The sequence below is a fragment of the Melozone crissalis genome, unplaced genomic scaffold (assembly GCF_028551555.1).
Source record: "Melozone crissalis strain CALT ecotype California unplaced genomic scaffold, PUWL_Pcris_2 ptg000005l_1, whole genome shotgun sequence".
Lineage (NCBI taxonomy): Eukaryota > Metazoa > Chordata > Aves > Passeriformes > Passerellidae > Melozone > Melozone crissalis.
The window spans coordinates 32,101,695-32,129,687 of NW_026535783.1; the positions used below are offsets into that span (position 1 = coordinate 32,101,695).

Consider the following 27,993-nt stretch of genomic DNA (forward strand, 5'->3'; position numbering starts at 1 on the left):
AGGCAGAACGCCCTGCTGCCCGCGCTGGTTTTGGCGCGGCCCAGGATGGGGCTGGTTTTCTGTCAAGTTTCAGATCTCCGCTGACTGACAAGCCTTTTCCCCAGCCGGGATAGGGCCGGCGCAGGAGCCGGGCCCGGCCGTGCCGAGCCGCCCCCTCCCCGCGGCCCCGGGCGGCGGCGGCGGCGCGAGGAGGGGAGGGGAGGCGGGGGGGAGCGGCGCCCCGTGCGTGCCGCAGCCGGTCACGTGGGCGGCGGGACCTGGGCCGGGGCCGCGAGAGGCTGAGGCGGCGCCGGCAGCAGCGATGGCGGCGGCGGCGGCGGCGCTGGGCGGGCTCGGCCTCCTGCGCGCCCGGCTCAGGCTCGCAGCCGCAGCCGCCGCGACCTTCGCCGCCCTCGGCCGAACCGGCCACCGCGCGCCCCCGCTGCGCGGAGGCGTCGCCGCCGCCGCTCTCCCCTCGGCCGGGAGGAGCTACGGCTCCCAGGCGAAGGAAGAGGAGGAGCTGCGCGTCCGGTACCTGGATGATGAGCACAAAGGTAACGAGGGAAAGGCGGCTGAGCACCTGCCATCCCGGCCTGGCCGGGGTGACCCCTGCGGGGCAGAGAGAGGGCGGCCCTGGGGGAGCTGCCCGGCGGCGAGGGGCGGGAAGAGAGCGGAGGCTCCTCCTCCTTGTCACCGCGGCCGGGGTTGCGTCGCAGAGTGCTGGGAGCTGCCGATATGGCAGTGGCAGAACTGGGTCAGCTTGGTCCTTCTTGGCTCTTCACGACGAACGGCTCGGGTTAGAAAGGGCGTTGAATAGTATCTGGTTCTAACTCCTCCGCCATGGGCAGGGACACCCCGTACTGGACCAGATGTGCTTAGAGCCCCATCCAGCCGGGCCTTGAACGCTTCCAGGAATGGGGCATTCACAACTTCGGTGGGCAACCTATTCCAGTGCTTCATCACCCTCACAGGAAAGATTTTCCTCCTATTAACTAATCTAGACCTATTTTCTTCCAGTTCCACCTTGTCCTGTTGCTACATGTCCTCATAAATAGCCTTGCCTCATCTTTCGTGTAGGTTCCCTTCAGGTACTGGAAGGCTGCGACTAGGTCACTTCCAAGCCTTCTCATTTTTACACTGAACAGTTACAATTCTGTCAGCCTTTCTTTATAGGAGAGGTGTCCCATTCTTATCAGCTTGGTGGCCTCCTCTGGACTCTTTCCAACAGCTCCATGTCCTCCCTGTGGTGGGAGCCCAGAGCTGGATGCAGGTTCCAGGTGGGCTCTCCCCAGAGCAGAGCAGAGGGGCAGAATCCCCTCCCTGCCCTGCTGCCCACGCTGCTCTGGATGCAGCCCAGGACACGTTTGGCTCTCTGGGCTGGGAGTGCCCATGGCTGGGTCATGTCCAGCCTCTCACCACCAGCACCCCCAAGTCCTTCTGGGCAGGGCTGCTCTGTATCTGTCAGTGATGATACTGGGGTTTGTCCTGACCCAGCTGAATCACCTTGCATTTGGTCTTGTTAAACCTCATGAGATTCCCATGGGCCCACTTCATGAGCCTGTCTAGATTGCTGTGGATGTCCTGTCCTTGAGGTGTGTCAACAGCATCACTCCTCTTTTCCAGAGTGCTGCAGCATATGTACTATGTTTGTGAGGTACACCTCTGTGAACTGGCATCTGTTTGCCACTCTAATTGTGAGAAAATGAAGTTTAGCAGCAAAGGTCTGGAGTTATGCTGCTTCAGACATCAGTTTTGCGCTTTTATGCAGGGGGCAGAGAGGGCATAAAACTGATATCCATGCTTTCTGTGGTGGAAGGTATGGCTTCAGTATTCTCTTATCTCATGTCACTCTCCTAGTAATTATCTCATCCTCCTCCTTGCTTTTGGTGTTGTAAACTACTACTCACTTTTTTCTACTCAGCTATATCAAGAGTCTTATTTTAACTCACCTGGTCAAAAAAAAAAAAAAAAATCTGTGCTCCTTAATGACGTGCAGCCAGTGCATCACAGTACAGACACTTTGTACTTCCTATTCTGATGTGATGCTCTCTGGATTTTGAAAGTGTTCCACTTTCTTTGGTGTTTGTCACTTTGTTCCCCTGTGGATGCAGCAGGGCTAGGAAAGGTGGAGGAGAAGTAAGTGCAAACTCTGTTCCTGAGGATTTGTTTCTCTAGCCATGATGTTGTACCTGCTTTTACAGACAGGGCCATAGTATAGAGCTTTGGTATCTGCAGCATGTGAATCTCTTTACATGGAGAATGTATCTTGGAACCACCATGTGTTGAGATGTACAGTTTAGTTTATGTCTGTGAGATCTTTAACTCTGCTATTTCACACCTGCTGACAACTAAGGCAAATGCCTGTGAGTTGAGTATGCCTGTATATAGATTTTTATACACATACAGAGAGGTAACTTTAAAACTTTGAATTTTAGTATGAGCTTAGATGATTATTCTTTCTTTTTCAAGGGAAAACTGATCTTGTGCTTTCATCTGAGGGCAGGTTTTTGTCATTATTTAGGATTGATAGTAAAGATGATATAATCTGGTCCTGAAATTATCTTCTGTCTTGTAGCTCTGTTTCCAACTCTTTCCACTTCCTTTAAAGTGTACTACCTTAGTCCTGTTTTTCCAGCTGACTCTGAAACTTGGAATTAGTTTCAAACATCTATTCAGATTTTTTGGGATTATTTTAAGTTAAGGAAGAGACAAGACAGAAGCAAAGAAGAGTTTGTAAAATGTTAGAAGAGTGTTTTTCTTTGTTTATTTTGTGCTTTACCAAGAAGTGGTAGAAAATATCACGATCTTACATAGTAATCAACTTTTATTTTTATTACACAACAAACATAGAATTAGGCAGTGTGTTCCAGCTGTTGAATTGCCTAGGAATCTTTGTTTTTATAATGTTATGAAGGTGTTTCATACTGAATATGTGGCCTAAAGCCCCAAAACTTGGAGATAGTATTTGTAATGTTAAAGCAGCTCTTGCTATCATAAGGAAGGATTTTTAATTAATGAATTCTCTTAAGCGGAAGGAATTTTCTTTGGTATTGTCTTTCAGAAGGACACAGAAACAAACACTGTTTGTTAGAAAAAGATAAGAACAAGGATGTAGAAGTAGGCCAGAAGGAGACATTAACTTCATATGCCTTCTCCAGCAGCACAAAGAGCACGCAGCATTTCTACAAAAGTAACATGGCTCTACTTCCTCCCTGTAGTGCTAGCACACACTCTCCTCCTCACCTTGTATACCAAGTTTATCTATATTTCTCTACTTACAGCATGTAATATCTCTGCTTAATGAGGACACCAGCTCTGTAAACACCCCTCTGGTCTTTCTTGCTCTTCCCTACCCTGCCATTCCTTGATCTACCATTTCGTGCTCTTGGCTTCCCCACACAGTACTCTGGTGCCCCTGTGGCCTCATCACACTGTCCCATTACATACTTCTTGACTTGGTGCGTGCACGCTCAGACCCTGCTCTCTGACTGCCTCCTATGGCACGTTCATGCTTGTTGATGCTGTGGTTGTGCTCTTGCATGTGCTGAGCATTTCCACGTTGCTCAGAGAGGACTGTGGATACTTGGGAGGAGGGAAAACTGGCTGTACCTGCCTCACGTGCAGGCCCTTGTCTTGTAGCGCTAGACAAATCTTTGCCTGTAGGCAAAGTAGCAAACTGTTCTGCTTCATATCACTTCCATGTGATTTGCATACCCCAGGTCTTGGGAGGTTGTTAAACATGAAGTAAAATGAGACTATGTTTGCAAAGGCTAGTTATTGGAATTTTAACTCAAGGCATTCCAGCTTCCAAATTTGAAATCTGACCAGAACTAGAATACAAAAGGTGGGGGATTTTTGAAGAATGTGATTGAAAAATACCTGTATATTCTGCCCATGTTGCAGCTTGTGAAGCTCTTAGTGTCAGTTTTCTGTGAGTAAAGATGACTGGCAGTGTATTATTTTTTTTAAATTAAGCATATATCTTTTACTTTATTGGAGATTCTATTTGATCATTACTAGGGCTGAAATGTATTACAGTTGTTGACATTTCAGAACTTAGCCAAATTACATTAGTGATCCCATTACAAATTTAAATGACCCTAGTGCTTTGGATTTTTAAGTTATAGGTGCCATGGGGAGAAATATCTTTTTAGTCTTGACTCCAGTGTGATCGTGACACTTGCTGGAATGTGATATAAATATTTTTAAAATTTAGATTTTACACTGGAGTGACTCCTTATGGTCAAATTTCCCAGCTGGTTTTGGTTCAGTTTAGAATTAGACAGCTTTTGGTCTTCATCAGTTGGAATTTTAATATATATGGAATGGGCAAAAACAAATACAGTCTTGGTTGAAGTTGTTTGCTCAGAGGTTGGTGTGATAGCTAGCTGATAAATTGGAAGAACTTCCCATCCCTTTGCCGTGTTTAAAGCAAGGCTGAGCAGGTAAGATCTACTAACTTAAGAAGTGCAGAAAAGAGGTCAGAATTTAGAGGTGAAACAGGCTTAGATAGGGGATTTTGAAGAGTGTTTTGGTGCTTTTAAAAAGTGCTGGTTAGTACTCATCGGTGTAATTTTTCACTTAAATACTTCTTGATAAGATAATTAATGAAAGCCACCAGAATTGTGCATGATATATTCACCATATGTTCCTGTTTTGCTTAAGAAACTACTTCAGAATAATAAACATCTAAGTCTACTTGTTTGCCTTGGTGTATCTGAGTAGTTAAGGAAAACAAGCTAAAAAATAGCTTACTTTGATCCCCCTTCCACTTTTCAAAGCACAATTCAGACTTTTTAAAATATTTTTTTAATTATGAAAAATGACTTGTGTGTGTGTATCTAATGCAAATAAATAATAAAATAAATAGAAATAAAAAAAATTCTGCAAGTACTTCATATGCAGATGTAGTGAATCTTTCAAACTCTGGCAAAATGTCTAATATTGGTTTAAAGACAAGATTAATTTTTAAGTAACCGTTTAAATGTGTTTCTACCAAACTCTAAGGATGATCTTTTGATCTCTAAAATGTGCAAGATAAAAGAGATAAAAAACATTATTAAAAGTAAAATCTCCTGTGTGCTGATACAAACAGTAGTTATACCAGGATCTAATCTCTTCACTTTATTCAAGTATTAAATGTAGTATATGCTTTGAAACCAGGATGTTTCTGGAAATTTATGAATATTTTAAAACTATCTTCCAGATACGTATGTATTCTTATTTCAGTGGAAGACATTTCTTACTTTTACTATGCTTTCATTTTATAATATAAATTTCGTTTTTATGATATAACTTTTATAATATAAGTTGCATTTCCTTTTGCTCTTGAGCACTGATAATTATACCACAAGCAGCTTTCTCTTTTGACAGGGGCAGCTTGTAAGTAGAAATATATTGTACATTTATGTATGCTTTGCCTCTAATTGTTGGCTAGGAAAGTAGTATACAGGAATATTGCTGCTTATATTAGACAGCACTGGGAATCATTGTCTCTTGAAGAGCCTAGCCAGTTAAGATGCAGTTAGTTTTCAGTATGCAGATATATTTTTAATAGATGCAAATGGTGTGCTTAAGTGTGTCCCAGAAATAATGTGGGGATGACTCCAAGGAAAAACTATGACATTAATATTTGGTTTAGCATTATGTGAATGCTTATTCCTTCTTAGTAGATCTCTCACATTTTTGATACCATACAGATACACCAACAAAGCAAGGACTACTACTACTATAGTACTACTACTAATTTCTACTTCTATTTATTAATGATTACTTTTTAATATATTGTCTTTCACAGGTAGAGTTTTCAAACAGTTTATTTTAAAGGATTTTAGAAACCACATATATATATGTATGCTTTAGCAAAAATGAACCATGATTAAATGCTTTAAATGTCAATGTAACAGGTATTATTGAAGAGTTGCTGCCCTCAGGTCAAGTCCCCCATGACTGGAAAAAGGGAAACATTGTACCCATGTTGAAAAGGGACAGAAAGCTGAAGTCTGGGAGCTAGTGACCCATGAGCCTCACCTCTGTGCCTCCCCTCTGTGAGGAACAGATCCTTCTAGAAGCTGTGCTGAGGCACGTGGAAGACAGGGAGGTGATTCAAGACAGCCAGCACGGCTTCACCAAAGGCACGTCCTGCCTGACCAACCCACTGACCTTGAATGATGGAATTCATTCCATCAGTGGTCAAGGGAATAGCTACACATTTCATTTATCTGGACTTCTGGAAAGCCTTTTACAGAGTTCCCCACAACACCTTTATTTCTAAAATGGAGAGAGATGGATTTGATGGATGGACTTTTCAGTGGATGAGAAGTTGGTTGGATGGTGGCATCCAGAGTGTAGTGGTCAATGGCTCAGGGTCCTGATGGACGTCAGGGACAAGCAGTGTGCCTCAGGGGTCTCTACTGGGACCACTGTGATTTAGTATGTTCATTGATGACATAGATGAGGGGATTGAGTTCACCTTCAGCAAATTTTTAGATGATACCAACTGAGTCGTCAGTTGACATACCTGAAGGATGGGATGCTATCCAGAGGGAGCTGGACAAACTTGGGAAGTGCGTCCATGAGAATCTTGTGAAATTTAAAAAGCCCAAGCGCAAGGTGCTGCACCTGGGTCAGAGCAACCCATGGTATCAGCACAGGCTGGGGATGAACACAAGGAGAGCAGCCCTGGGGAGGAGTACTTGGGGGTGCTGGTGGGTGAGAGGCTGGACATGACCCAGCCATGGGCACTCCCAACCCAGAGAGCCAAACGTGTCCTGGGCTGCATCCAGAGCAGCGTGGGCAGCAGGGGAGGGAGGGGATTCTGCCCCTCTGCTCTGCTCTGCTCTGGGGAGAGCCCACCTGGAATCTGCATCCAGCTCTGGGCTCCCAGCACAGGGAGGACATGGAGCTGTGGGAGTTGGTCCAGAAGAGCCATGAAGATGATTAGAGGGATGGAGTACCTTTCCTGTAAAAAAAGTCTGAGGGAATTGGAACTGTTCATCCTTCAGGATGGCCTACTGTGACATTCCATTTTCTGAAGAGAGCCTATAAGAAAGATAGAGAAGGACTTAAAACTGAAAGAGAGCAGGTTTAGTTTAGATATTAGGAAGAAATTCTTTACTTTTAGGACTGAAAGTGATTGCCCAAAGAAGCTGTGGATACCCCATCCCTGGAGATGTTCAAGGCAGTGTTGGATGGGCCTCTGGACAACCCGGTCTAGTGCAAGGTGTCCCTGCAGGAGGCTTGGAACTAAATGATCTTTAACGTCCTTTCCATCCTCAGGATGCTCAGATCTTGTAGTAATGGCATATCAGAACAATAATGATTCAAATGTGACTGTAAGGCATGTCTTTTGTATATATATCACTGCAATATGTAGGTGTCCCTTGTAAACCTTTTATACTTTTCCTCTTGCACTTCTGCTTCATATTTTTTTCATACTTAAATGAAAACAACTAGATGGGTGTCATCTTTATCTTTTACTTCTGTGGAAGAAAGCAGAAGTGATAGTTTTATGACTTGATACAACACTGCTAAGCAAAAATTGACATGTATGATTTGTCTTCAAGGATAATTCCTTTGTAGGAAAAAATCTTTAAATTGCTTTAGTGTTAAGTGGAGCTTCCTTCTGAATACACTGTTGTTGGTCGTGGAGTAGCAGTCTTTCAGCTCCAGTGGGAAGAAGAAAAATTCAAGTGTCATTAAGTGTTATTGCCATTGAGTATAACATGTTTCTGAAAAGGATGCTATTTTCTGACTGAAGTATGGTTTGGGGTAATAGCGTCTCTAGTTTATTCAAGCATGGGATTTGTAGTGCCTGAAAATCAAAATGAAGTCAGGATGAAGGGTCTTTTTGTTACTTTAACGTAGGATGATGCTTTTGCCTGATCTACTTGTGTTGAACATATGGAATATTTGAATTTGGAGTGATCCTCCTCCTGGAGAAGAAGTTGTAACAGCTGAAGAAAAGTGCTACACTACCATTCCTTTTTGCTTAACAGCATGTAAACAGATTCCTATGCAAGTGCTGAGTAGCGACCATTGTGGGTGGTCCTGTATGAGTATCTCCAGCCACAGGTGGAAGTGTGGGAATTCAGGCTTGAAGAACGAGAAATGAAGGTCATTTGGGTTGACCTGGCTCCACTCCCCTTTTAGGAGGTATCTATACTTAACAATTGACTGTACCTTAAGAGCAGGAAAGGCATGTGTGCTTTATTACTGCATTTGACACTCTCTTTGTTTGAATCTTGACAGTGGTAGCTGACAAATGGAAGACTTTTATCTTCAAATTGGTAACTGCAGAAGGAGCAGGAGCTCTTTTAAATCTTGTCTTGTGTGCATGTGTGTGCCACGTACATGCAGGAGGAAGGAGAGGAAGGGAGCTCAGACACTAATGGGTCAGTCCTAAGGGAGGACAGGTCTTTCAGAAATAGACGAAACAGTATGCACTGAGATGACAAGGAAGGCTACAGGAGCATAATTATGTGTAGATTGTACATTCAAAGCTGAGTGGTGAAGTAGTAATCACCTGGGCAAACAATGAGTTTCTGGAATTCTGTTTTTCCATATCATAGGTTGGTGGCAATACTGTGGGCATTTTTGTTTGAGACAGAGCTTGCTTTCTGTCTTTCATTCCTGGTCCTGCCCTAGTCCTATTTTCCCCCTTATCCTTGCATTTTCTGCATAAAAGGTCCTGACTGATAAAATGTTACCTGGGCAGGATCAGGACTGTGTGCTGGTGTTTTGAACTCAGGCAGTTGTGTGAATTCAGGCAGTAATTGTCTAAAAGATTGCTATAATTGTGATAAACTTAGGCATTGCCAAAATAGACTTTTCAGAATTTTCCTCTTTGATATTCATCCCTGTTTAAGTGAGTGGGGCATAATAAAGAAAATTTTTGCTTCTGCTGCAATATTCAAACCAACGCACAGGTAATCAGTTAGACAATTGATCTTTTAACTGGGCTAAGGGAACTTTGACTGTGTCTTTGGAGCCATGTACCAAGCACTGAGCTTGATTTTTGTGTTTCAGAGAGAATTTTTTGTTTGATTTTTTTCCTTTTTAAACAAAAATACCAATTTTTCCCATTGGTGGCATTCTTTCCATGTTTATGACTTCTTTTTACCTGTAGCAGAGTTGCTGGTCTTTGCTTTGATAGCGCTTCATGCTTTAAAAAGTCTGTGGAGATAGTCTGTCTAAGTATGGAAATATGTGCTTTACAATTAAGCATCTTTCCTGATGGCGTGTCAGCACTTCATGCAGAAACATGAAATTTGTGCATGCAGTTGTGTAGTTCTACATTCAACCTTTGTAAACACTGTTTCCACATAACAATGTTATGGCCCTATTTTTGTTATTAAAGTAAGTTGAGTATTGAAAAGAATAAATAATTTTATTTTCTTTCAGAAATTCAGTAGTGATTACACTAGCATTTTTTTTAATCCTCAATGCCTTTTGTATAATTTCAAAATAATAATAATTTACATAGATGATACATATTTCACTCCATTGTAACAATGATGCGATCTTTCTTCCTCTCCAGGAATTGTGGTGCTTGGATTAAACAGATCTCATGCCAAGAATGCACTTAGTAAAAATCTTGTAAAAATGGTAAGTGAAAAGAATAGTTTTTACTATAAAGGTGAAGTATTGGAATGAAGCACTTTAAAAAGTGTTTGGTGATTTCCCTTCCTCCTTTTCTCTGTAGATGTCAAAAGCTGTGGATGCTTTGAAATCTGATAAGAAAGTACGAACTGTTGTATTCCGGAGTGAAGTCCCGGGGATATTCTGTGCTGGTATGCAAACTTAATTTTCCTAAAAAGCTGGAAATCTGTATTCTCTTATTGCACTAAAAAAGCCAAAAAAGGCCCAGATTCCAAGGAAACATGTCTTTTTCATATATTAATCTCATTAACAAACAAAACATTTTTAAATTATTTTCCTCGATTGCTAAGACAAATCAAATATTTGGTTTATTTCTTCTGTGTCATAAAGTATTTCAAAATATATAATAGTTTAACCATGATAGTGAAAAATCATTTAATTGGTCTAGAAACTCTTGCCAGTATTTCAGAATGAGGTGCAAATAATTTGCGGCCATATAAAGAGGCTTTGTAGAAAGCTCTATCAAACCTTTCTTTTAAATGTATTAACTTGAAATTTTAGTTAAAGAAACATATGTAAACTTAAGATTTCATGATGAATATGCATGTTACTGCAGGCTGAATGTATTCTCAAATTAAAAACAAATCAAAACAAAAAGCACACATCCCAGCCCACAAATCCGACAGTATATAAATCTTGCCAGAGTGCTCAGAAAAGCAAGAGCTCTCAGCTACCAGATGCTGGGAAGCAGAATTTGCTGACAAGTCAAGATCAATTCATACAGCAGTATATTTTATGAATATCAAGCGAATAGACTTCTTATTTAAAAATGTTTCAACCAGATCTTACTTTATTCAAATTTAATTTACATCCATTTGAAACGGAAAACAGGAGTAAAAGAACAGTTTGTTCTTTCAAGAGAACAGTTCAAGAGAACAGAACTAGAAGAACAGTTTGTTCTTTCTAATACATTAATATAACTGTCAAGAAGGAGGAGATCAGTTCTGAAATTTTATTTTTCTGATCATTTTTGTAGTTATTATTCTTGATAGCCCAAATAACATAATTAGTTTAGTTTTAAATGCAAAATAGTTTTTCCAGTTTTTAAATACGTAGCGTACCTAAGCACTTTTAGTTGAGTTTAAAATTCTTCTGACTTTTCTTTGGCCTATTCTCATGCTGATACAGTTTTCACTTACAAGACTTGTGAAAATAATTGTCTTGGAAAAAAGGGAATAATCAATTCAGTGCTTAGTAATACATATAAATAGGTTAAATGTGTGTGTATTAATCAGCATATTTAATTTCAAGTTTGTATCTTGTTTTAAATCTAGAAGTTTTAAGTTTTAGTCATCTCAGAAAAAAAACTCTAGTTTTTAAACTGATGAAGAAAGAAGCATCAGAGCAACACATGCAAATGGTGTTTCAAGTTAAATGTTATGTACTTGAAATAAAAAGATGGCTGTTGGGGTTTTTTAACAATGTTTTTTATTTGACATTCTTGAATTTTGTAGTAGTGATGTATTGGAAATAGGAGGGCAGAAATACTGATTTTAAGGGAGAGTATCTCAGGTATGCTTCTATTATTGTACTTATGAGCTCCAAGTATGATTCCAGTATTCTTTGTTAGCTGTCTTTTCCAAGCTGTTTTGGTATAAAGATTGAACATGCTTATTGCTGCTTTTTTCTCTGGCTTAGAAAGTCAAGCAATTCAGAGTATGTATTACGACATAATAACAGAGAACATACCAGGACATGAGGAAGGAAAATCAGTCCTGAAAAGAAGATTGTGAAAGACAAAGGCGGGGTAGTTATATTGGGATCTTAACCCGGGGAGTAGAGACAGGGTGTGAACTAGATGGCTCTAATTTTAAAAAACTGATGGTTGAAACAAGTGTCCTAAGAAAGGCGATTCCTGTAGCTGAACAAGTGAAATAAACGGTGTTCTAACAGTGGTAACTGAAATTTAGAATGAAACAGAGTACCTGAAGCAGAGTTTGTTAATGAAAATAGATGAAAATGCACAGTGGATGGATGGATTGCTTCAGTAGGTGACTTTAATGGGTATCTCTAAAGAGAATGATAATAAAGGAAGCATAGTGAGATCTGGAAAAAGCAGGTTAACAGCTTAGGGGGAAGCAAGATGAGGAGAGGAACATACTGGATGTAAGAAGGCAGTTTCTGGAGGGGACTCAGGAAATACAGTAGAACAGAAGAAAGTGTTTTCAAACTTAAATGTTAAAGGAGAATATGTTACTTCAGGAACATTTAATTTCCTTAAAAAATGCAAGGATCATCTTGTGAAATGTCACATTTTCTTGTGCCTTATAGTGCTATTTAGTTAGGCTAAACCTGGAATGTTTTTATTTTTTTGTATTTCCTCAATAATGTTTTCTTGCTAACATGTGTAGGAATGTATGTTTTTAAAAATATACTTTTATGATTATTTTTTGGACCACCATCTGATGTTTTACAGACCGCATATTGGGAAACTTTGTCCTAGATTGTAGTTTCCTTTTATGTGTGGAATGAAGTCCAAGATCATTAAATCCTGCCATTCCTTAGCTATCAACACATATCTGTGAAAGCCACAAGCCAAGTGTCTTGTTTCCTTCTAAGGCCTAGTCCACAAAACATGACATGCAACCATTTTTCTGAAAGCAGCAGTGTGGATGATTAAAATATTTAAACTCTTTTGATGACTGATGTAGATTTGTGTATGATTTCAAATTATGATATTTTCACACAGTGAAATAGGAGGGAGACAAAAATGGAATTGTATAAAAGAATGTAGAGATGTGCCAGAAATCATATCCTTTTATTTCTGCATAAAAATTCCCTGTGAGTCTGTACCTACTCTTTTCTTTGTGTCTCCTTTTTAGTACTTTGTACATCCATGAGTGCAGAAAACTCCTCATTAATGCTCTAGCACTGATCAAAAGGGACGCCCAGAAATCAAAGCCTTGCATGTCTGGGGTTAAGGGTGTCTGATTATGCACAGGCTATGTCTTTGAGTAATTATGTCTGTAAGGGCTTCTTGTGCTTCCATTAGAAATGCTCTGGCATGGAGTCACTTTTTGGCTCCTTTCTTTCTACATCTGAAATCAAATAAGTTAAGTATTGGTCTTTCTGGAGTGAGCATGTATGACCAGTCCTGGCCTACATCAGCTGAGGCTATGTACTTGCACCATTCTGCAGCCATTGTAGGTGGGTCTGTAAAGGAGTCTTTTTATTTCCTGTCAGTATTCCATTCTTGAGGAAGGCATAGGCTTATGGATGGAATAAGGCAGATGTCCCATGTGTAAAATGTCTGTGATTGAGTAATGATGGGCTGTGCTGTGTTCACACAAGGTGGCAAATTACATTCACATAGGCAATTTGAATAGCTTGATTTTTCATTATTAATATAATTTTAACATATGTGTATTAGTGATACTGCTGAGGTGCTTTTTGTGAGCAGATTTTTAGGCTTTTTTCATCTTCAAAATATTTGTAGAGATAAGTCTGCGTAACGGTGTTGGATACAGTACTGTGAGGAAGAGAGGAAGCAGTATCCACAAGTTGTTTCAAAATCTAATTTTGTGTTGGTGTGTTCGCAGAGTGGATAAGGTTGGAAGAGACTTCAGTGGTGTCATCCGGTCCGACCTAACTACTCAATCAGAGTTATTCTGAAAACAGTCTTAGAGCTTCTTCTGATTTTAACTACATGAGGTCAGAAAAAAGTACAAATAAAATACTTGCTTAAGAGCAGTTTTTTCAGTTTTCAGATAGTATTTGAGAATGCCTTTCATCTGAACAAGCTAATATTGCACCTTAAAGCTTTTGTTGTTCAATTTTCTAAGGCTTTGAATAGAAGGTGAGATAATATTTATAAAACTTCTGGTTACTATAGAATTTTACATTTGGATATGTTTTGGCTGAAGCTGAAGACTGCTGCACGGTTCTAGGTCTCCTGCCTTCTTCTGTTTTTTCCTATCTCACCCACTCTTGTCAGTATGTTTGATGACGTGAAATAGGGATTATGCTATATTTTGCAATTGAAAACTATGGGATCAAGTAATAATCTTTCCTTTTAAACAGTTTTATGTGTTGATGGTTACAGTGATTAAAGAAACAGATTCTGATTATATTCTTTTGCTTCTACCTTTTTGCTTGCTGTTCCTTGTATTGTTGTTTTTCTTGGTTATGTCATGTTCCTCCATCCCTCTTCATGTCTGGTCAAAAAAGCATAAAAAACCATATTCTTCATTTATTTGTTTCAGGTAGTAACTTATTGGCCCATAGTCCATTAGTTCAATTTACAGCGCATGCTAATAAATAAAACCCCTTGCTACTGTTTTACCATTCAGAGCAGTACCTCTGGTGCAACCAGGACAGTTGCTTAACTCTTACTGTCCAAGTCCAGTCACAGATCATTTCTCTTAAAAATCCACATGTGAGTTGTTCTCAGTTTCCCTGCATCCATCTGTTCTCTGTTGATAAGCAGAAAAAAAGCTATCTCCTTTAGGAGAAAAGGACTAGAGGAACACACTGCTTCTGGATTTTGATTTGCCTGGGAGAGTTAGGAGAGCTTTCTGTTGTAACTTCTTGAGACTTTTGTGGTGACTGTGCTTAAAGGGTAAGTGTTTAGAACTGTCTCTCTTCAGGATTGTTTTTTCAAAGTGAGGACTGTATGATAGATATGGTGAGGTTGATGGGTTATTTGCTTTGTATATGTGTGCATATGAAGAGAGCATGCTTTGGAGCAATTTTTACTGTTTTTGGAGACCTTATTTCAAAAATCTTTGAGAGATATCAGAATACAGACAGTTAACTTTTTGCTGTTTTTGTAGCAGGCTTTCAAGACAGTTTGAAAAATTTTGGTATTTGAGCTCTTTAAACCACTTTGACCTAAAAGTTACTGCAGCTCGGCCAATAAAGTCCCTTCTTGGAAAAGCAGAAGAAATCTCTGTGCCAGAAAAAAAATCACCATTTGAATCTGTGGTATGAGTAAAGCCAACCCAAATGCTTTTCCTGTTGGCATAATTTGTCTGCATCAAAATTTCGTTTCCATCAGAGTTGAATTGGCTATATGGAGTTTGATTCCCGGCTGCCACTTCCAGCTGGTGCAGTTTTTCTGGCAGAAGTTTATGAAGCAGACAAGCCTGGTAGAGCAGATCCTTGAAGACTTCTTTGTTTATGAGGTTTTAATATGGAGGAGTAGAGGAGTTTCATAATAGCTCTCAAATACTTGACCTACTCTTATTTTTATAGAACTAGCAGGAGTAGTAGGGAGGTATTACTGTGGGTGTAATCTCCTTTTTTCTTGCAGTCTCTGTTATGCAAGCAAGGAGAAGTGTATGCTTTCCCAGATCATATTTGATTCTCCAGATTTCAGCTCCTGCTGAAACTGAGAAAAGATTTTGTGTATTACTCCACTCTTCCCTCTTAAGCATTCAGATCACACATGAAGATGTTTTAGTGTCTTCTGAATATTTCTGTTGCTGCATGTACCTTTCATTTCCCCAGATAAATGCCTTATGATGTAGACTGTAGCTAGGTTCTTTCCTCTTTCTCATTCCAAGCTTTCACCAGTGTTCAGATGCCAAGTGCTGTAGATTATTAGACTCAACCAACAGTTGTATTTCTCCTAGATCAACATCAGTGACCTGAAATACATTAGGTTGGTCAGCCATGTGGCAGCTCTGTCTTGTGAGTGCGCATAGTCATCTGTTACATTTGGGTTCTACAGCTTGCTTTGTCCGATGTAGATGATTTTGCTTCTTAATTTTGATGTTGTGTTTCTGGATGATTAATTCCCGTCATTATATTCTAGAGCACATGTTGAACAACTGAGCCAATAGAGAGTGCAGTTAGGATTGAGGTTTGATCCTCTAGTCTATATACAGAAAAAAATCCCAGTAAGAAAAACTGGTTTAAGTATCTTTCTTTTGGAAGTACGTTAGTTTATCTAACTCCAAATGCTCCTCTACTACCTGACAACACATACTAAATTTCAGAAGTAATTAGAATGACAGTGGATTTTTCAGAGCTAAAAAATGTAAAGTGGACTTTTCCAGGAGGTTTTTCAGTAAGAATATGAAAATCTAACAAGGTTCATTTTTTTGATTTGCAGAAGACTGACCCATTCCTGACGAGGAAGCAGGCACAAAGAATATGATAGGAAATTGGGTGAGACTGTACTCAACAAAGCAGTCTTCAAATTAGCATCTAATCAACTAGGAAATTTTATGTGAAGAATCACTTGTCTGTCTTCTGGTTGGTGCAATGCCTTAATTGAGAAAGTGATAGAATTTGGTTACCATTTGTTAAGCTTTCTGAAAGTTACTCTCCAGATGGGAATAGAGCTTTTAAACTAATTTATTTAGTTCACGTGGGCCTCTCTGAGAAAAGACCAGGAGCTGTCCTGGTACTTGACAGAGCAAGCTGCATCCAGTTCCAAAACAGACCCGTGACTGCCCAATGCTGAATCTTTAAGAGATGCTGGTGGCATCTCTGTGATAACATATATATTAGAAATTGTAAAGAGCCATGTGCAGCAGCCATGAGAGAGGAGTGAGAAAAAAATGGAAGAGGAGCAGCCCTGCAGACCCTCAGATCAGAAGCAAGGAAGGGGAGGGGGTGCTTAAGTGCCAAAGGAGAGATTCCCTTGCAGCCCAAAGATACGACCGTGTCAAAACAGGTTGTCATCCTGGAGCTCATGGAGGACCAATCTGGAGCAGATACCCACACTGCAGGCCATGAGGAACCCCAGGCTGAAGCAGGTAGACACACCCTAATGGAAGCTGCAGCCCATGAAGAGCCCAGTCAGGAGCAGGGTCCTGGCAGAGCTGTGACCTGTGGGACAGCAGCCTATACAGGACCAGATGCTCTGGCAATTATGGCCCATGGGGGACCAGTGCTGGAGAAGGACTGTGCCCTGTGGAAAGGACCATGCTGAAGCAGTTCCTGAAGGACTGTGTCTCCCGTGGGAAGTCCTGGGAAAGACTGTATTGTGTGGGAGAGATGGCAGGGATGAAGTGTTATGGTTGAATTGCAAGCCCCATCATTCCTCCTCCCTTTTGCTCTGCACAGCGGTGGGGAGGGGTGGGGAAGTTAGTAACAAAGTTAAGCCAGGAAAAAAAGAAAGAAAGAATGGTGGGGAGAAGGTTCTCACTGTCTACCTTTTATTGCCACTAAATTAAATTTATCTTTCCTAAGTCCAGTCTGTTTTGGGCATGATGGTAGCAAATGAGTGATCTCCCTTGATTCACTAGCTTTTAATTGTATTTTCTTCCCTATCTTACTGAGGAGGGGAACTGGCAGAGAGCCTAAGTTAACCTACATATCCAGTTATTTTACAGATTTTTTTTTTATTGTCCAGATTTTTCAAAGTAAGATTGAGGGAAGACCTTTATTCTTGAAGAGCTATGAATTGAGGTTGGGTTAGTTATATAAAGTCTCAGAGGAACTTGTGTAAAAAATAGTCTAAAATAAAAGTAGTCAGGAAGATTTTTCTCCAGTTGAGTGAGTAGTGACTAGAGCTATGTAATAAGTATGCTATAAAAGTTAAAGTGGAATATCTTCAGCAGGAAAGACTAAATCTGTAACTACTTGGCTCTTTTTTCTATCCCTTACTTGAGGGGCAGGATTTTTTTTCTTAAGGCTTGTGTATGGCTTCTGTTTAGATGACTCACTCTTCCTACCTTGTGTGCTCTTAAGACTTGTGTATGAAGTATTGTGTGTCCTTTTCCAGTTTGGAAGTTCTCTAATGACAACTTCAGTTTAGTAACTCCTTTAGTATCTGGAGCAATTTATAAAAATATTGTATTTCTGTCTGAGAAGGGATTCCGTTGTTTCACTGAATACAGACGATTTGAATTGAAAGTACTTTCAGTCAGTGTGTACTTGTCTCCTGTGTCAAAGATTTCTAAGGGTCTAATGAAAGTAAAGACAACTTAATTCATAGCTAATATTACCATAGCTTTAAAAAAAAAAGCTTCTGGCAATTGGATATATTCAGTTTTAATGCTAGTTGTGGATATTTCTATGCCATTTTTCTTCCTTTTTTGGTCTTGAATGAGCTGTGGACCATAGCTTACTATGATTTGTGTATACAAATAAAAAGAAAATTAAGATCAGGCCAGTAGTGAAAGATAAATTGTGAGCTCCAGCTAGAGAGTCATCTTTTTAGCAGTATTTTTCCTTGATTGATGCAATTTTGAGACTTGCTTTTTCAATATGGTGAAACAACATCTGACCATTCCTTCTCTTCTGTGGCTTGTGACATCTGATAAATAATGGAATTGTAAAAGTTTATTTATTCCAATGATACAAGCATTCTTCTTTTTCCTTCAATAGGATTGAAGCCATCTTGAACTTGAGATCCATGCTATTACTTAAAATTGACTAAAATTATCCAAATCTGTCTGCGTTGGTTCTCTGGTTGTGTGGTGAGCTTTGCCAAACCGAATCAACATTTTGTAGGGTTGCCTAATTTGATTGATCAAGCTAGTGCTTTACTGGTATGATATTTACCAAACGCCGGACTCTGGAATATAGCTATGTGGAAACACAGCACCTACTCCAGTCACTGGAAATGTGCGATTATTTTATGTGATGGATATCTGTCTTCAGAACTCATTTTGAGCAAGAGAAGGCTATACTGTATTTGGTATCATTCAGCTGGCTTATGTGTTCTGGGAAGTATACAAGCAGGATTAAAGGGTATCTTTGGCTATTGGAGTCCATGGTGTTTTACCTGCTGATTAAAAAATATATTTGAAAAAATTTTCTGTTTTAGTATTTCAACAAATTGCCTTGGGCTTTTAGTCCATTACAGCAAATGCACACAATTAATGTGTGTATTTTATGGAAATATTTTTTCCAGTGAAAGCCACCTAAAATCCTTAAAATATTAAGATCTAGGTAAAAGATATATTACTGAGGTAGTGGTATTTGGTCAGTTCTTTTTCCAGAGGAGGGTAACAAGAAAGGGAGTGATTTTCCTAAAGCTATGAAAAATTATAAAAGCATGGGAAAAAATGATCAAATTGAATGCCTAAAATTGTTAAAATGAAATATTTGGTACAAAGTAATTTGTTATGTCTGGAGAAGTAGATACAAATAAATGTACTGATGATAAGTTTATTTGTTTAGACTCTGTCTATGGCAATCAGAATCATGCTCGGGATATCCTCTAGGTAGCTGTACAGAAAACCTAGGGAGACAAATGTCTGAAGGAAAGAAACAGTTGGCCGTTTTTGGGTTGCCTTCCTACATCTTGTTTATATTATGTTGAGTAAAAATTTTGGAGGTGTAGCTTGCTTTTTATAATAGTAAATTGAGGATTTGAGTCTAACTTTAGAGCTAAGACTTTTATAACCAAATAACTGAAAGTCATTTAATGAATGAAAATAAGTAAGATCATACAGCTTACAAATAGGTAAATCAGGTAACATCCTGAACAGCTGGAGAACTAAAAAAATTTCTGGAGATGCTTGAAATTGATGCAATGCTCTAGATCTTTTGGATTGTTACTAAATAATAAAGAAGTTTCCAGAGTAGAAATTTGTAGTGACTTGGTGTCTAAACTTGACACAGGCAGGAATGGTGAATATCTGGGATATGCAACTTCAGCATATCCCAGAATTTAAATAAAAGTGATGTCTTGATGATTATGAAGCAATGAAAGGAGCCTCACTGGAGTACCTTGCCTGACTATCTAGAACAGAGAAACACACATACATATCTTGCTTATAATGCTATAATGACTTTTCAAACAGTGAAATATTTTCTAGAGTGGATATACCAGAACAGACTAAATTAAAATGGAAAAGATACCAGATGATGCGGAAGATTTTATATTGGGAAAACTGTGTTGTGCGGTGTCCCTAGATGGTTGGACAACTTGTTTTCCCATTTGCTCTTATAAAGAGGCTGTGCTTTCTGGATATTTTATGTAAATATTTTGAGAATAATCAGAATATATTTTCCTTTGCTTGTCTATTTTTTTAAAAATAAGCTCTCAATGGTTTGCTCCTCCTCTGATGTCTTTGGTGATGTCACTGGCTTGTTGCAGTTTTGGCTGCTTGGGAATGTATCTTTAATGGCTATGTATGTGCTGCAAGTGCAGTGCCTTTCATTTTTGATTTTAAAAAGTTGGTCTGTACTTTTTTATAAGGTTTATCCAAACCCGTATTTGCCAGGTTGCATGAGTTAATGAATTCCTTTATTTCATATAGTTGTTATAGTTAGGTTTGACTTTTGGAATATAGTCCTTGTGGCACTGCTTAGGTCTGCTTGAGAGTTGTGTTGAATTTCATGAATAAATAGTCACATGCATCACACTTTTTTTTTTACCCTCCTTTTTTATCCTGTATCATTGAAGCATGTAATTAGAAGACTATTGGCATACATGACACCATGTAAAAAATTCCTATGATTGCTTATATGTTAGAGATGTGTAGATGAACTTGACCATCTTAAAGAAGGACTTAACTGGAAACCTGCATAACTATCACGAATCCGGTTCTGATGTTTGTGTGTGGATCAAACAGAGGACTGTGGACTTCAGTGCTGCTGAAGTCATTGGTTTGATAGGGTAGACGAGTGGACAGGGTACTGCATCTGAACAGTTTTGTTTCCATGAAAATGAGTAAAGTCGTCTTGAGATTCTCCTGTCCAGAAAAATTCTTAGTATGGTATAATTTGTCATCTTTAAGCAAGCTATAGTCGGTGTCCTGCAGGTGTGTTAAATATTGTTGATTTGATATCTAAACCTACAGGACTAACTGTTGTAGCCATTGTTGGTATCTTTAAGATCTTTGAAGTCACAGGGCAGTTCACATGAGTCCTCTGATATCCTTGTATATATCAACTTTCAGATTTCTGTATCTCTCTGTAGCTGTTTTGAAGTATATGAGTTTTTCCTCTGTGGTTGATATGTGTGTGCACTAACAAATGCATTAATTGGTAGTGGTCTTATCTTTAAAACTTGTACTGGGCATGTCTGGTTTAGAGTTCACTTCCCATACAGCAGTCCATATGGTGCTGTGTTGTATAGATTGGTGACCAGAACAGTGTTGAAAAGATGCCACTGTTTTATAGTTGTCACTGAATAGTTGTTGCACAACATCAAGGTCCCCTGTGCTTCTCACTGTGCCAGTCAGTCAGCTGAGGGTAAGCAGGAGGCTGGGGCGGGGCGCAGCTGGCACAGATGATGTGAATTGAGCAGAGGGATAGTCCGTAACATAGGAGATCATACTCAGCAGTAAAATTGGGTAGTTGTTTTTACAAAGTAGACCTTGTTCAGGACTGGAGAGACATTGGTCCGCTGGTGGCCAATGGCTGCTTTTGCATAATTTGTTTATTTCTTTTTTCTCCTTGTGCTTATTAAACTGCCTTTATCTCAACCTGCAAGGTGGGTGCCCCTCTCCCTCCCCACTGCTTTTGTGGTTCTTTTAATTTCTCCATCCTACTGTGTAATGGGAAAGCAACTGAATGGAGGCTTACCTGCTATCCAGAGTCAAGCAGTACAAAATTATGGATTTGTGTGACATGAAAAATGAAATCTGGAGTCCTTAACTGTGTTCGTTCCAAAAATGTCCTGTATGGTTATGAATACCAACATTGCTATCATGCTACTGTACTCATTTTAGTTTTGCTAGAGGGATGCTTGAAGTCACTTTAAGCCTGTTCTGACAGGTGTTACAGCCCAAGAGGGTTATTCTTTTTCCCCATTCTATTTTCAGAATACAGTGGTGAATTCTTAATTAAGAACTTAGTATTTAGGGAGGTGCTCTTTAGCTATTTTTAATCCAAAAGTACCATTAGCGCTCTTCTGGTAGAAGCTCGGGTTTTGGAAAAAGATTATTTCTGTACTTCTAGCCTTTCATGGTTAGCAGTTAGAGAAATTCTGAGAAATGATTTGTGGGTATTGTTATTCTTACTGCTTCACATACTGCATTTTTTTTCTTGGAGGCTGAAATTGTAGCACCTTAGAATATTAGACACTGGATTATGAATTTGAGATATATTCCTGAATCACAAAATATTGTTTGGCTGTCTTTCTTTGTAGACTTTCATCAGCAATGTGGTTTTGCTAAAGCCCTTCATTTCAAATCTTGGAACAGAGAAAAAGTTGTCTATATTTAAGATACAAAACATTTAATTTTTCACTTTTTTTTCCTTTTTATCAGATCTCTTTAGAGCTGGGTTAATATCATAACTGGCATTAAGACAACCCAGGAACTTTATATTTTCAAATTACTTGCACTTTCTGTAATAAATACATTTTTAGATTTCCAAGACAACTTTGTATATTTTGAAATAGAGTTTTATATAAGTGCCTGGAAAACACAGAGGACTGTAATAGGTAGAATTCTGTCTTTTTGTAATAGCATGTTGTTCATGGTTTGATGATGATTGTAATGGGTTAGTAGGGCTGTTGAATGATTGGCTGAGTCCAGTAAGATCCCTAGAGATATTTAAAAGATATGTAGATATGATACTTAGGGACATGGGCAAGGTAAGTGATTGGACTCGATGATCTTGGAGGTCTTTTTCAGCCTCAACAATGCTCTGATTTCATGATACAATAGCGATTTTGACATGATTATGGTGGAGGCTAGCTACTTTAGTTAATGTAATTTTCACTGTTCAAATCTTAGTTAAAAAGAGAGCAATGACATGCTCATGGATCAATTTTTTTCACATCTTAAACTCACTCATCTATAATCCATATACAATGGTTTAAAACTTTGTAGTTTTAAAGGGACTAAAACCATGTGAAGGTCATTTTAACTGGAAGTTACAGATTATCAATTAGCCCTGATCATACTGAATTGATAAAACAAATGTGGCGAGGTTCTGGTAAATGCATTTGTTCTTACATAGGAACTTAGCTCCTCTTTATTTCCTTTATGTACTTCTGAGCATTTGACTTTCCACTGCAGTGTCTAAGGTCCAAATCTCTTCCATAGATATTAAGTCAAATCAAGTAGTCACTTCCATCTGAAATGCTCATTTCACATCTGTGGGTATTTGTCATGTTGATTTGTGAGGAAAGGATGCTAGTTTTATTCGCAGTTTTCTGAGGCAGATTGTCACAGTGCATTATATGAGTGAAGTAACGCCTTTTTTCTGGAGTACTAAGTGCCTGTGGCACCTGATTTCTTCACTGGTGAGGGAACTGAGCCTGCTTAGCCGTTTATATCCTTGGCAGAGAAAACCTGCTGGCAAAAATAATCTGATCTCATGTGCTTGGTGGTAGTGTGCTGGAAATAGAACACATGTGCGCAACACATGGCAAAAATAGTTATTACATGATAAAGAATTCTTTTCCATTTTCGTTTGAAAGGAGCGAAAAAAGTGGCATGTAGCACAGGTACTTAGACATATCTGAATCTATAACATTTTCATCTTAAGGTGGTTTGCAACAGTCAGTTTCACATCTGCTTTTATAAATGACATAGAATTGGACACAATGCAGCTATATATGTGTCTGTTAATTGCCACAAATATGAAGGAAAACTTCCAATAATTAAATTTTGTTACTCTCTTGTCTTGGCCTGCAACTGACACTTGTTTATTTTAAGAATACCTTTGTTATATATTTACTGCAGTAAAAGTTTTTTTTTTGTAACATCTTAATTGAATGTGTAGCTCTTGAAAGCTGAAGGAGAAAAAAGCAACTGGATTTACATAAATGGAAAATGGAGTTGCTTATATATATATATGCATGTGTAACATCACCATTGTAATATGTTCATGGAGTGATGCAAGAAAATGTAGAGACCTGTCCATACCAAAAATTGTTTGAATTTTGTATGTAGATTTTTTTTTTAATGTACAATCTGTGGACATTTGTTTTGAACATTTAGAAATTTAATAAACATTAAAATTTATTTTTAAAAGTAGTACAGGTAGTATGAAAATGAAGAAATTCTGAAATTCCTATTTTGATTTTCTCCTTCTAAAATTTTTACCTTTTTTCCTAGTTAAGCACTGATTCCATGTGTGTGATTAATTAATAGCAATACATGGATGCTTCTCTTTATACAGATCAGACAACTCTTTTGTTGTCTTGCACCAGATTTATAAGACAAGTAAGAGAAATGCTGTGACTTCTAGTCAGATCCTGCCTGTTGTAACAAAATGCAGTTCCCCCAAATACATTTAATGATAAGAAGCTGCATTGATACTGAAGTTGGCTGAGAATGGACTTCTAACACAATTTGAGGTATTAGAAAGCAGGCATTCTTTATTGCAGGTCTGGACACATTCGGAGGATTTTTCCTCCAACTGAATGTGTGTCATGAAACTTTACAACAGGGTATTTATTCCGTCGTGATCATACATATTCATTACAGCATACTTCCTAGGTAATACATAAACATCACTTTTCCTAGAACTAATTTGCATGCATCTGCCTCCTACTGGAAGTCCTTTTATGATCTTAGAGGCTCGTCCATAGTGGTCTCTGGTCGTAGTCACTGGCTGCCCCCAGTGTTGTAATGACTTTGCCTTGAACTTCTCTTAGGTCGTGCGCAGTTGTTTCTTGTTACATAACTTTGCCACAAAAACCACCTCTGTTCCTCATTATCTGTTTATCCACTGGGTTTCAGCTACTAGTTTAGCATCCTGTATGTCTGCTTTTATATTCTTTTATCTAATTTCCTAGTTAGAATTTTGATCTTTATTTTGCAACTTCCAGGAACTGAAAATTTCTATTCTCTGTTGTCTGTCAGCAGATAGATAATTAGTAGTCTAGAATTTCCCTCAGCATCTTCCAATCTAATGTACATAGTTCATATTAATAGTGAAGCATCAGGGTTTTGTAGGATATAACAAAATTAGATCTAAAATAGTGGGGTTTTTTATATTTTAAGATTTCTTTGTGGGGTTCTTGTCACCAGCTGGAACTTACTGAATGCATATGGGTGGACATAGTTTTTAAGTGATTGAGCTCTGGGTGCAAATATCACCCATCTGTATAATTTCTTAAATCCCTTCAGATAGCAGGTTATACTCCCATGTTGGCTCTCCTTTTCTTTTCCTTTCTTTCTCTGAAGTAATTTGCTCACAAGTCTATTGGATGGTCTTTCATAAATAGAAGAGATCAAATATCTCTGAAGTACTTTAAAATAACAAATCCTTAGAAAACAGAATTCAGTTTGCAATATTGGTGCTGAAAATATATTCAGTGGATGGGAAATTTTGCTATTTGCAAGCCCTTTGATTTATTTTTCTGAGTCAGTTTAAAGCCTTTGGGGACACTGGGAGTAAGGGGAAGTACTGATTATGAACTGCTTAACTTGGTGTACTGATAAATAGAATTGCAGCTGCTGTTTTCATGTCTGAGTTTTGTGCGAACAAAGGATAATGAAGCGATGTTCCTGTTCATGGCTCAAATACTTAACTTGTCCTTAGTTTCACGCAGAAGAACACGTTTTACTGTGTAGAATGGGAAGACTTTGTCCTTAAGTGCTGCCCCAGAATTAATTTGAACCAGAGGTGTTTCTGTAGGAATGCCAGCCATTTTAATGTTTTTTGGGGTTTTTTTTTAAAGTCCAAGATTTTAGTTTTCTGAATGGACCTAGAGTGGCAAAACTGAGCTCTGTATCTTTAACTTAGAAGATGCTTCTTCTCCCATTTGGGTTTTCCCACAAAAATCCGTGTTCTTCTTACCTAGTTTAACTTGAAAAGATTTCTAGTCAAACTCAGTTTTCACCTCATGCAGTCTAAGGCCTTTACTTCAAGTCTTCAAGTTTGTTTGCAGTCTGATGTATGCAGTGAACAGTTACTTGGTAACTTGGGGACACCAGTTTGGAGACAACAGAATGTGATTATTGTTGCAGATATTCTTTAGAAGGTGGCTGTATTTTCATAAACTGTATGTATTATTTATCAGCTTCTTTAAATGTTCCACTGAAAGTATTACTTGCAGCATAGCACAGAATTCATTGTCATTGAATCATGACCTGTGGGAAGTTTACAGCTAATATACCATCATGACTAATACAGATCATTGCGGGGAAAAAAAAAAGAGATACAGAGTCAAGCCTGCGAAATCAAGGGAAGGAATGAAAAGTAGTGAAAAAGAAGAAAAAGAATTTAACTCATGTCTTTGCATTCAAGTGATCTGGCAGTTCAAATCATGGTTTTTATCAGGAAAAATTCCTTTTTCTTAAATAGCATTTATGCTAGAATATTGACTTCAGGACTTCTTTAGAAGAAATTCTTTCTCTTCCACACAGCACACTTCCTCCTTTTCTGTTTACAGCTCATAAAACTGGGTGTGCTGTCAGTAAACTATTTTTGTAAGTATGGCTAATCAAAAAAAGATAAACCTATCAGTATCGATTCCTTTTAATGTTAAAACCCCATATTTGCCATGCTCAGATGTACAGATGTATATGCAAAATATTTGAGTCAGTCATCTGTGATAGTGCGATGAAATGTCTTTTTGTTGATTACTGAATTTACTAGAAATCAAAGTTGCAAAGGAGCAAACAGGTTGCTGAGAATTTTCGGTGTGTTCGTAGTTTAGTTTTTCAGTTGACAGGCTTAGTAGTATTTACTAAGAATATTTGGTCTGAATATTCATTTAAGGTCTAAAAAGAAAGATGAAAAGTCTCACCATTTGCAAGTTTTGGAATTGTTTTCTTGTGAATCAGAAGATAGAAAACTGTGTGTCAGTTGATATTATAGAGATTAGATGTTAGCAGACTTTACTGCAAAGCTGTTGCAATTTATACAAATGAGATGTGGTACTACATTAACTCTATTTTTTTCAGCGGCAGTGTTGTCAGAATAGCCATATATAATTATTCTATTAAGTAAATTAGTTCAAATTTTTTGTTTAAGAAAACGACTTTGGTGCTGATCTCTTCAGAGGATTTTGTTTTAGAAGATGAAGTATTTGTAAAAATCATGAGTAGTAATTGCACCATTAGTTTGGAGGTAAATAGTAGGGTAAAAATACAGCTGTTGTGGTTGTCTAGCTTGAACTTTGCTGTTCTGTATAAGAATTCAGTTATGTTTAATGTAGAAGTTCACCTAGTAAAGATTGAATTTGAAAATGAAAAGTTTTTTGGGGAAGTTAAAGTTGATTTTTCATACAACCACAATGACTAAAGAAGTACTCAGTACTTCTGTAATGCTTGTTGTGGAAATAACGTAGAAATACAAATGTTACAGGAAAAAGCTTTACTTTTTTTTTTTTTAAGAAAAAGCTCTGTGTTGAATAATGATTGCCACATGCATTGTTTTTTATTAAATGCTGATATTTATCTTTACTATGAGGTGAGTTGTAAACTCACGATCTTGTCCTGTAGCTGGGATATTTTATAAGATATTACTCTAAGCTTGGAGCACACAAGTTTATCATGATTTGGTTCTTTTAAAGGTCCATGGTTGGGGGTCCTAGCAACTTAACAGCTGATGTTCACTGCTGCTACCACCATTTTCTCTTTGTGGATCTTCTCCATTGATTCTGTATCCATATGAGAGTAAAAAATTATGCCGCCTTTGTGCTAGTCTTCTGGTAGTCCTGATTTGTTAGCCTGACAGAAATCAGTAGAACTAAGACATAATACAGAATCAAAAAGAATGTCTTAATTTACTATTTGGAAACATGTAACTGTCCTATAATTGTACTTTTCCACCAGGACTGGTGTTTTGGTTTAACCCCAGCTGTGAGCTAAGCACACACAACTGCTTGCTCATGTCCTCACCAGTGGAATTAAAGAGTGATTTGGAAGGGTAAAAGCTGGAAAACCTATGGATTGAAATAAAGACAGTTTAAGTGGGAAATCAAAAGAAACACAAGAAAACTATAACAAGGCATTAATTCACCACTTCCCATGGACAGGCAGGCGTTCAGCCTTCGACTGGAGAACAGGGCCGCATCAAGTGTGACAGTAACTTGGAAAGAAAAATGGCATCACTGCAAATGTTCTTCCTTTCCTCCTTCTTTCACGACACCGTATATCCTGAGCATTATGTCATATGGTCTGGAATATCGCCTTGGTCAATTGTAGTCACCTGTCCTGTCTGTATCCCATCCCAATTCCTGATGCACCCTCAGTCTCCTCACCAGCAGTAAGAAAAGGCCTTGGGTCTGTGTAAGTCCTACTCAGCAATAACAAGAAAATCTCTATATTATCAACTCTGTGCTCAGCAGAAATCTGAAACACAGCCCCATTCCAGCTGAAAAGAAAAAAAATTAACTCTACCCCAGCCAAAACCAGCACAAGTGGTCTATTTCATGTTTCATGGAGGAAACTTTAGGAAGTCCTGTTGTAAAAGGAGCTGTAAGTGAATAGGGATTGGGGAATGACTGGATGTTGGAAGTTTCACAAAGAAAGCTAGTTGGTGTTTGGGAAAAAAATTGACTTTATTTTTAAGAGATGAGGTTTGTATCTTTATAAT

The 27,993-nt window shown here is 38.5% G+C and overlaps 1 protein-coding gene across 1 annotated transcript in view; it reads left to right on the forward strand.

Annotated features, from left to right (window-relative positions):
• The first annotated feature begins 301 nt into the window (after nucleotides 1-301).
• Nucleotides 302-27,993, forward strand: part of AUH (AU RNA binding methylglutaconyl-CoA hydratase) — a 112,067-nt gene continuing 84,375 nt past the window's right edge. Inside the window, exons 1-3 of the mRNA XM_054287875.1 lie at nucleotides 302-533; nucleotides 9,518-9,585; nucleotides 9,683-9,770. Of these exons, the coding sequence (XP_054143850.1) occupies nucleotides 302-533; nucleotides 9,518-9,585; nucleotides 9,683-9,770 (388 nt within the window). The remainder of the gene's footprint in view (nucleotides 534-9,517; nucleotides 9,586-9,682; nucleotides 9,771-27,993) is intronic.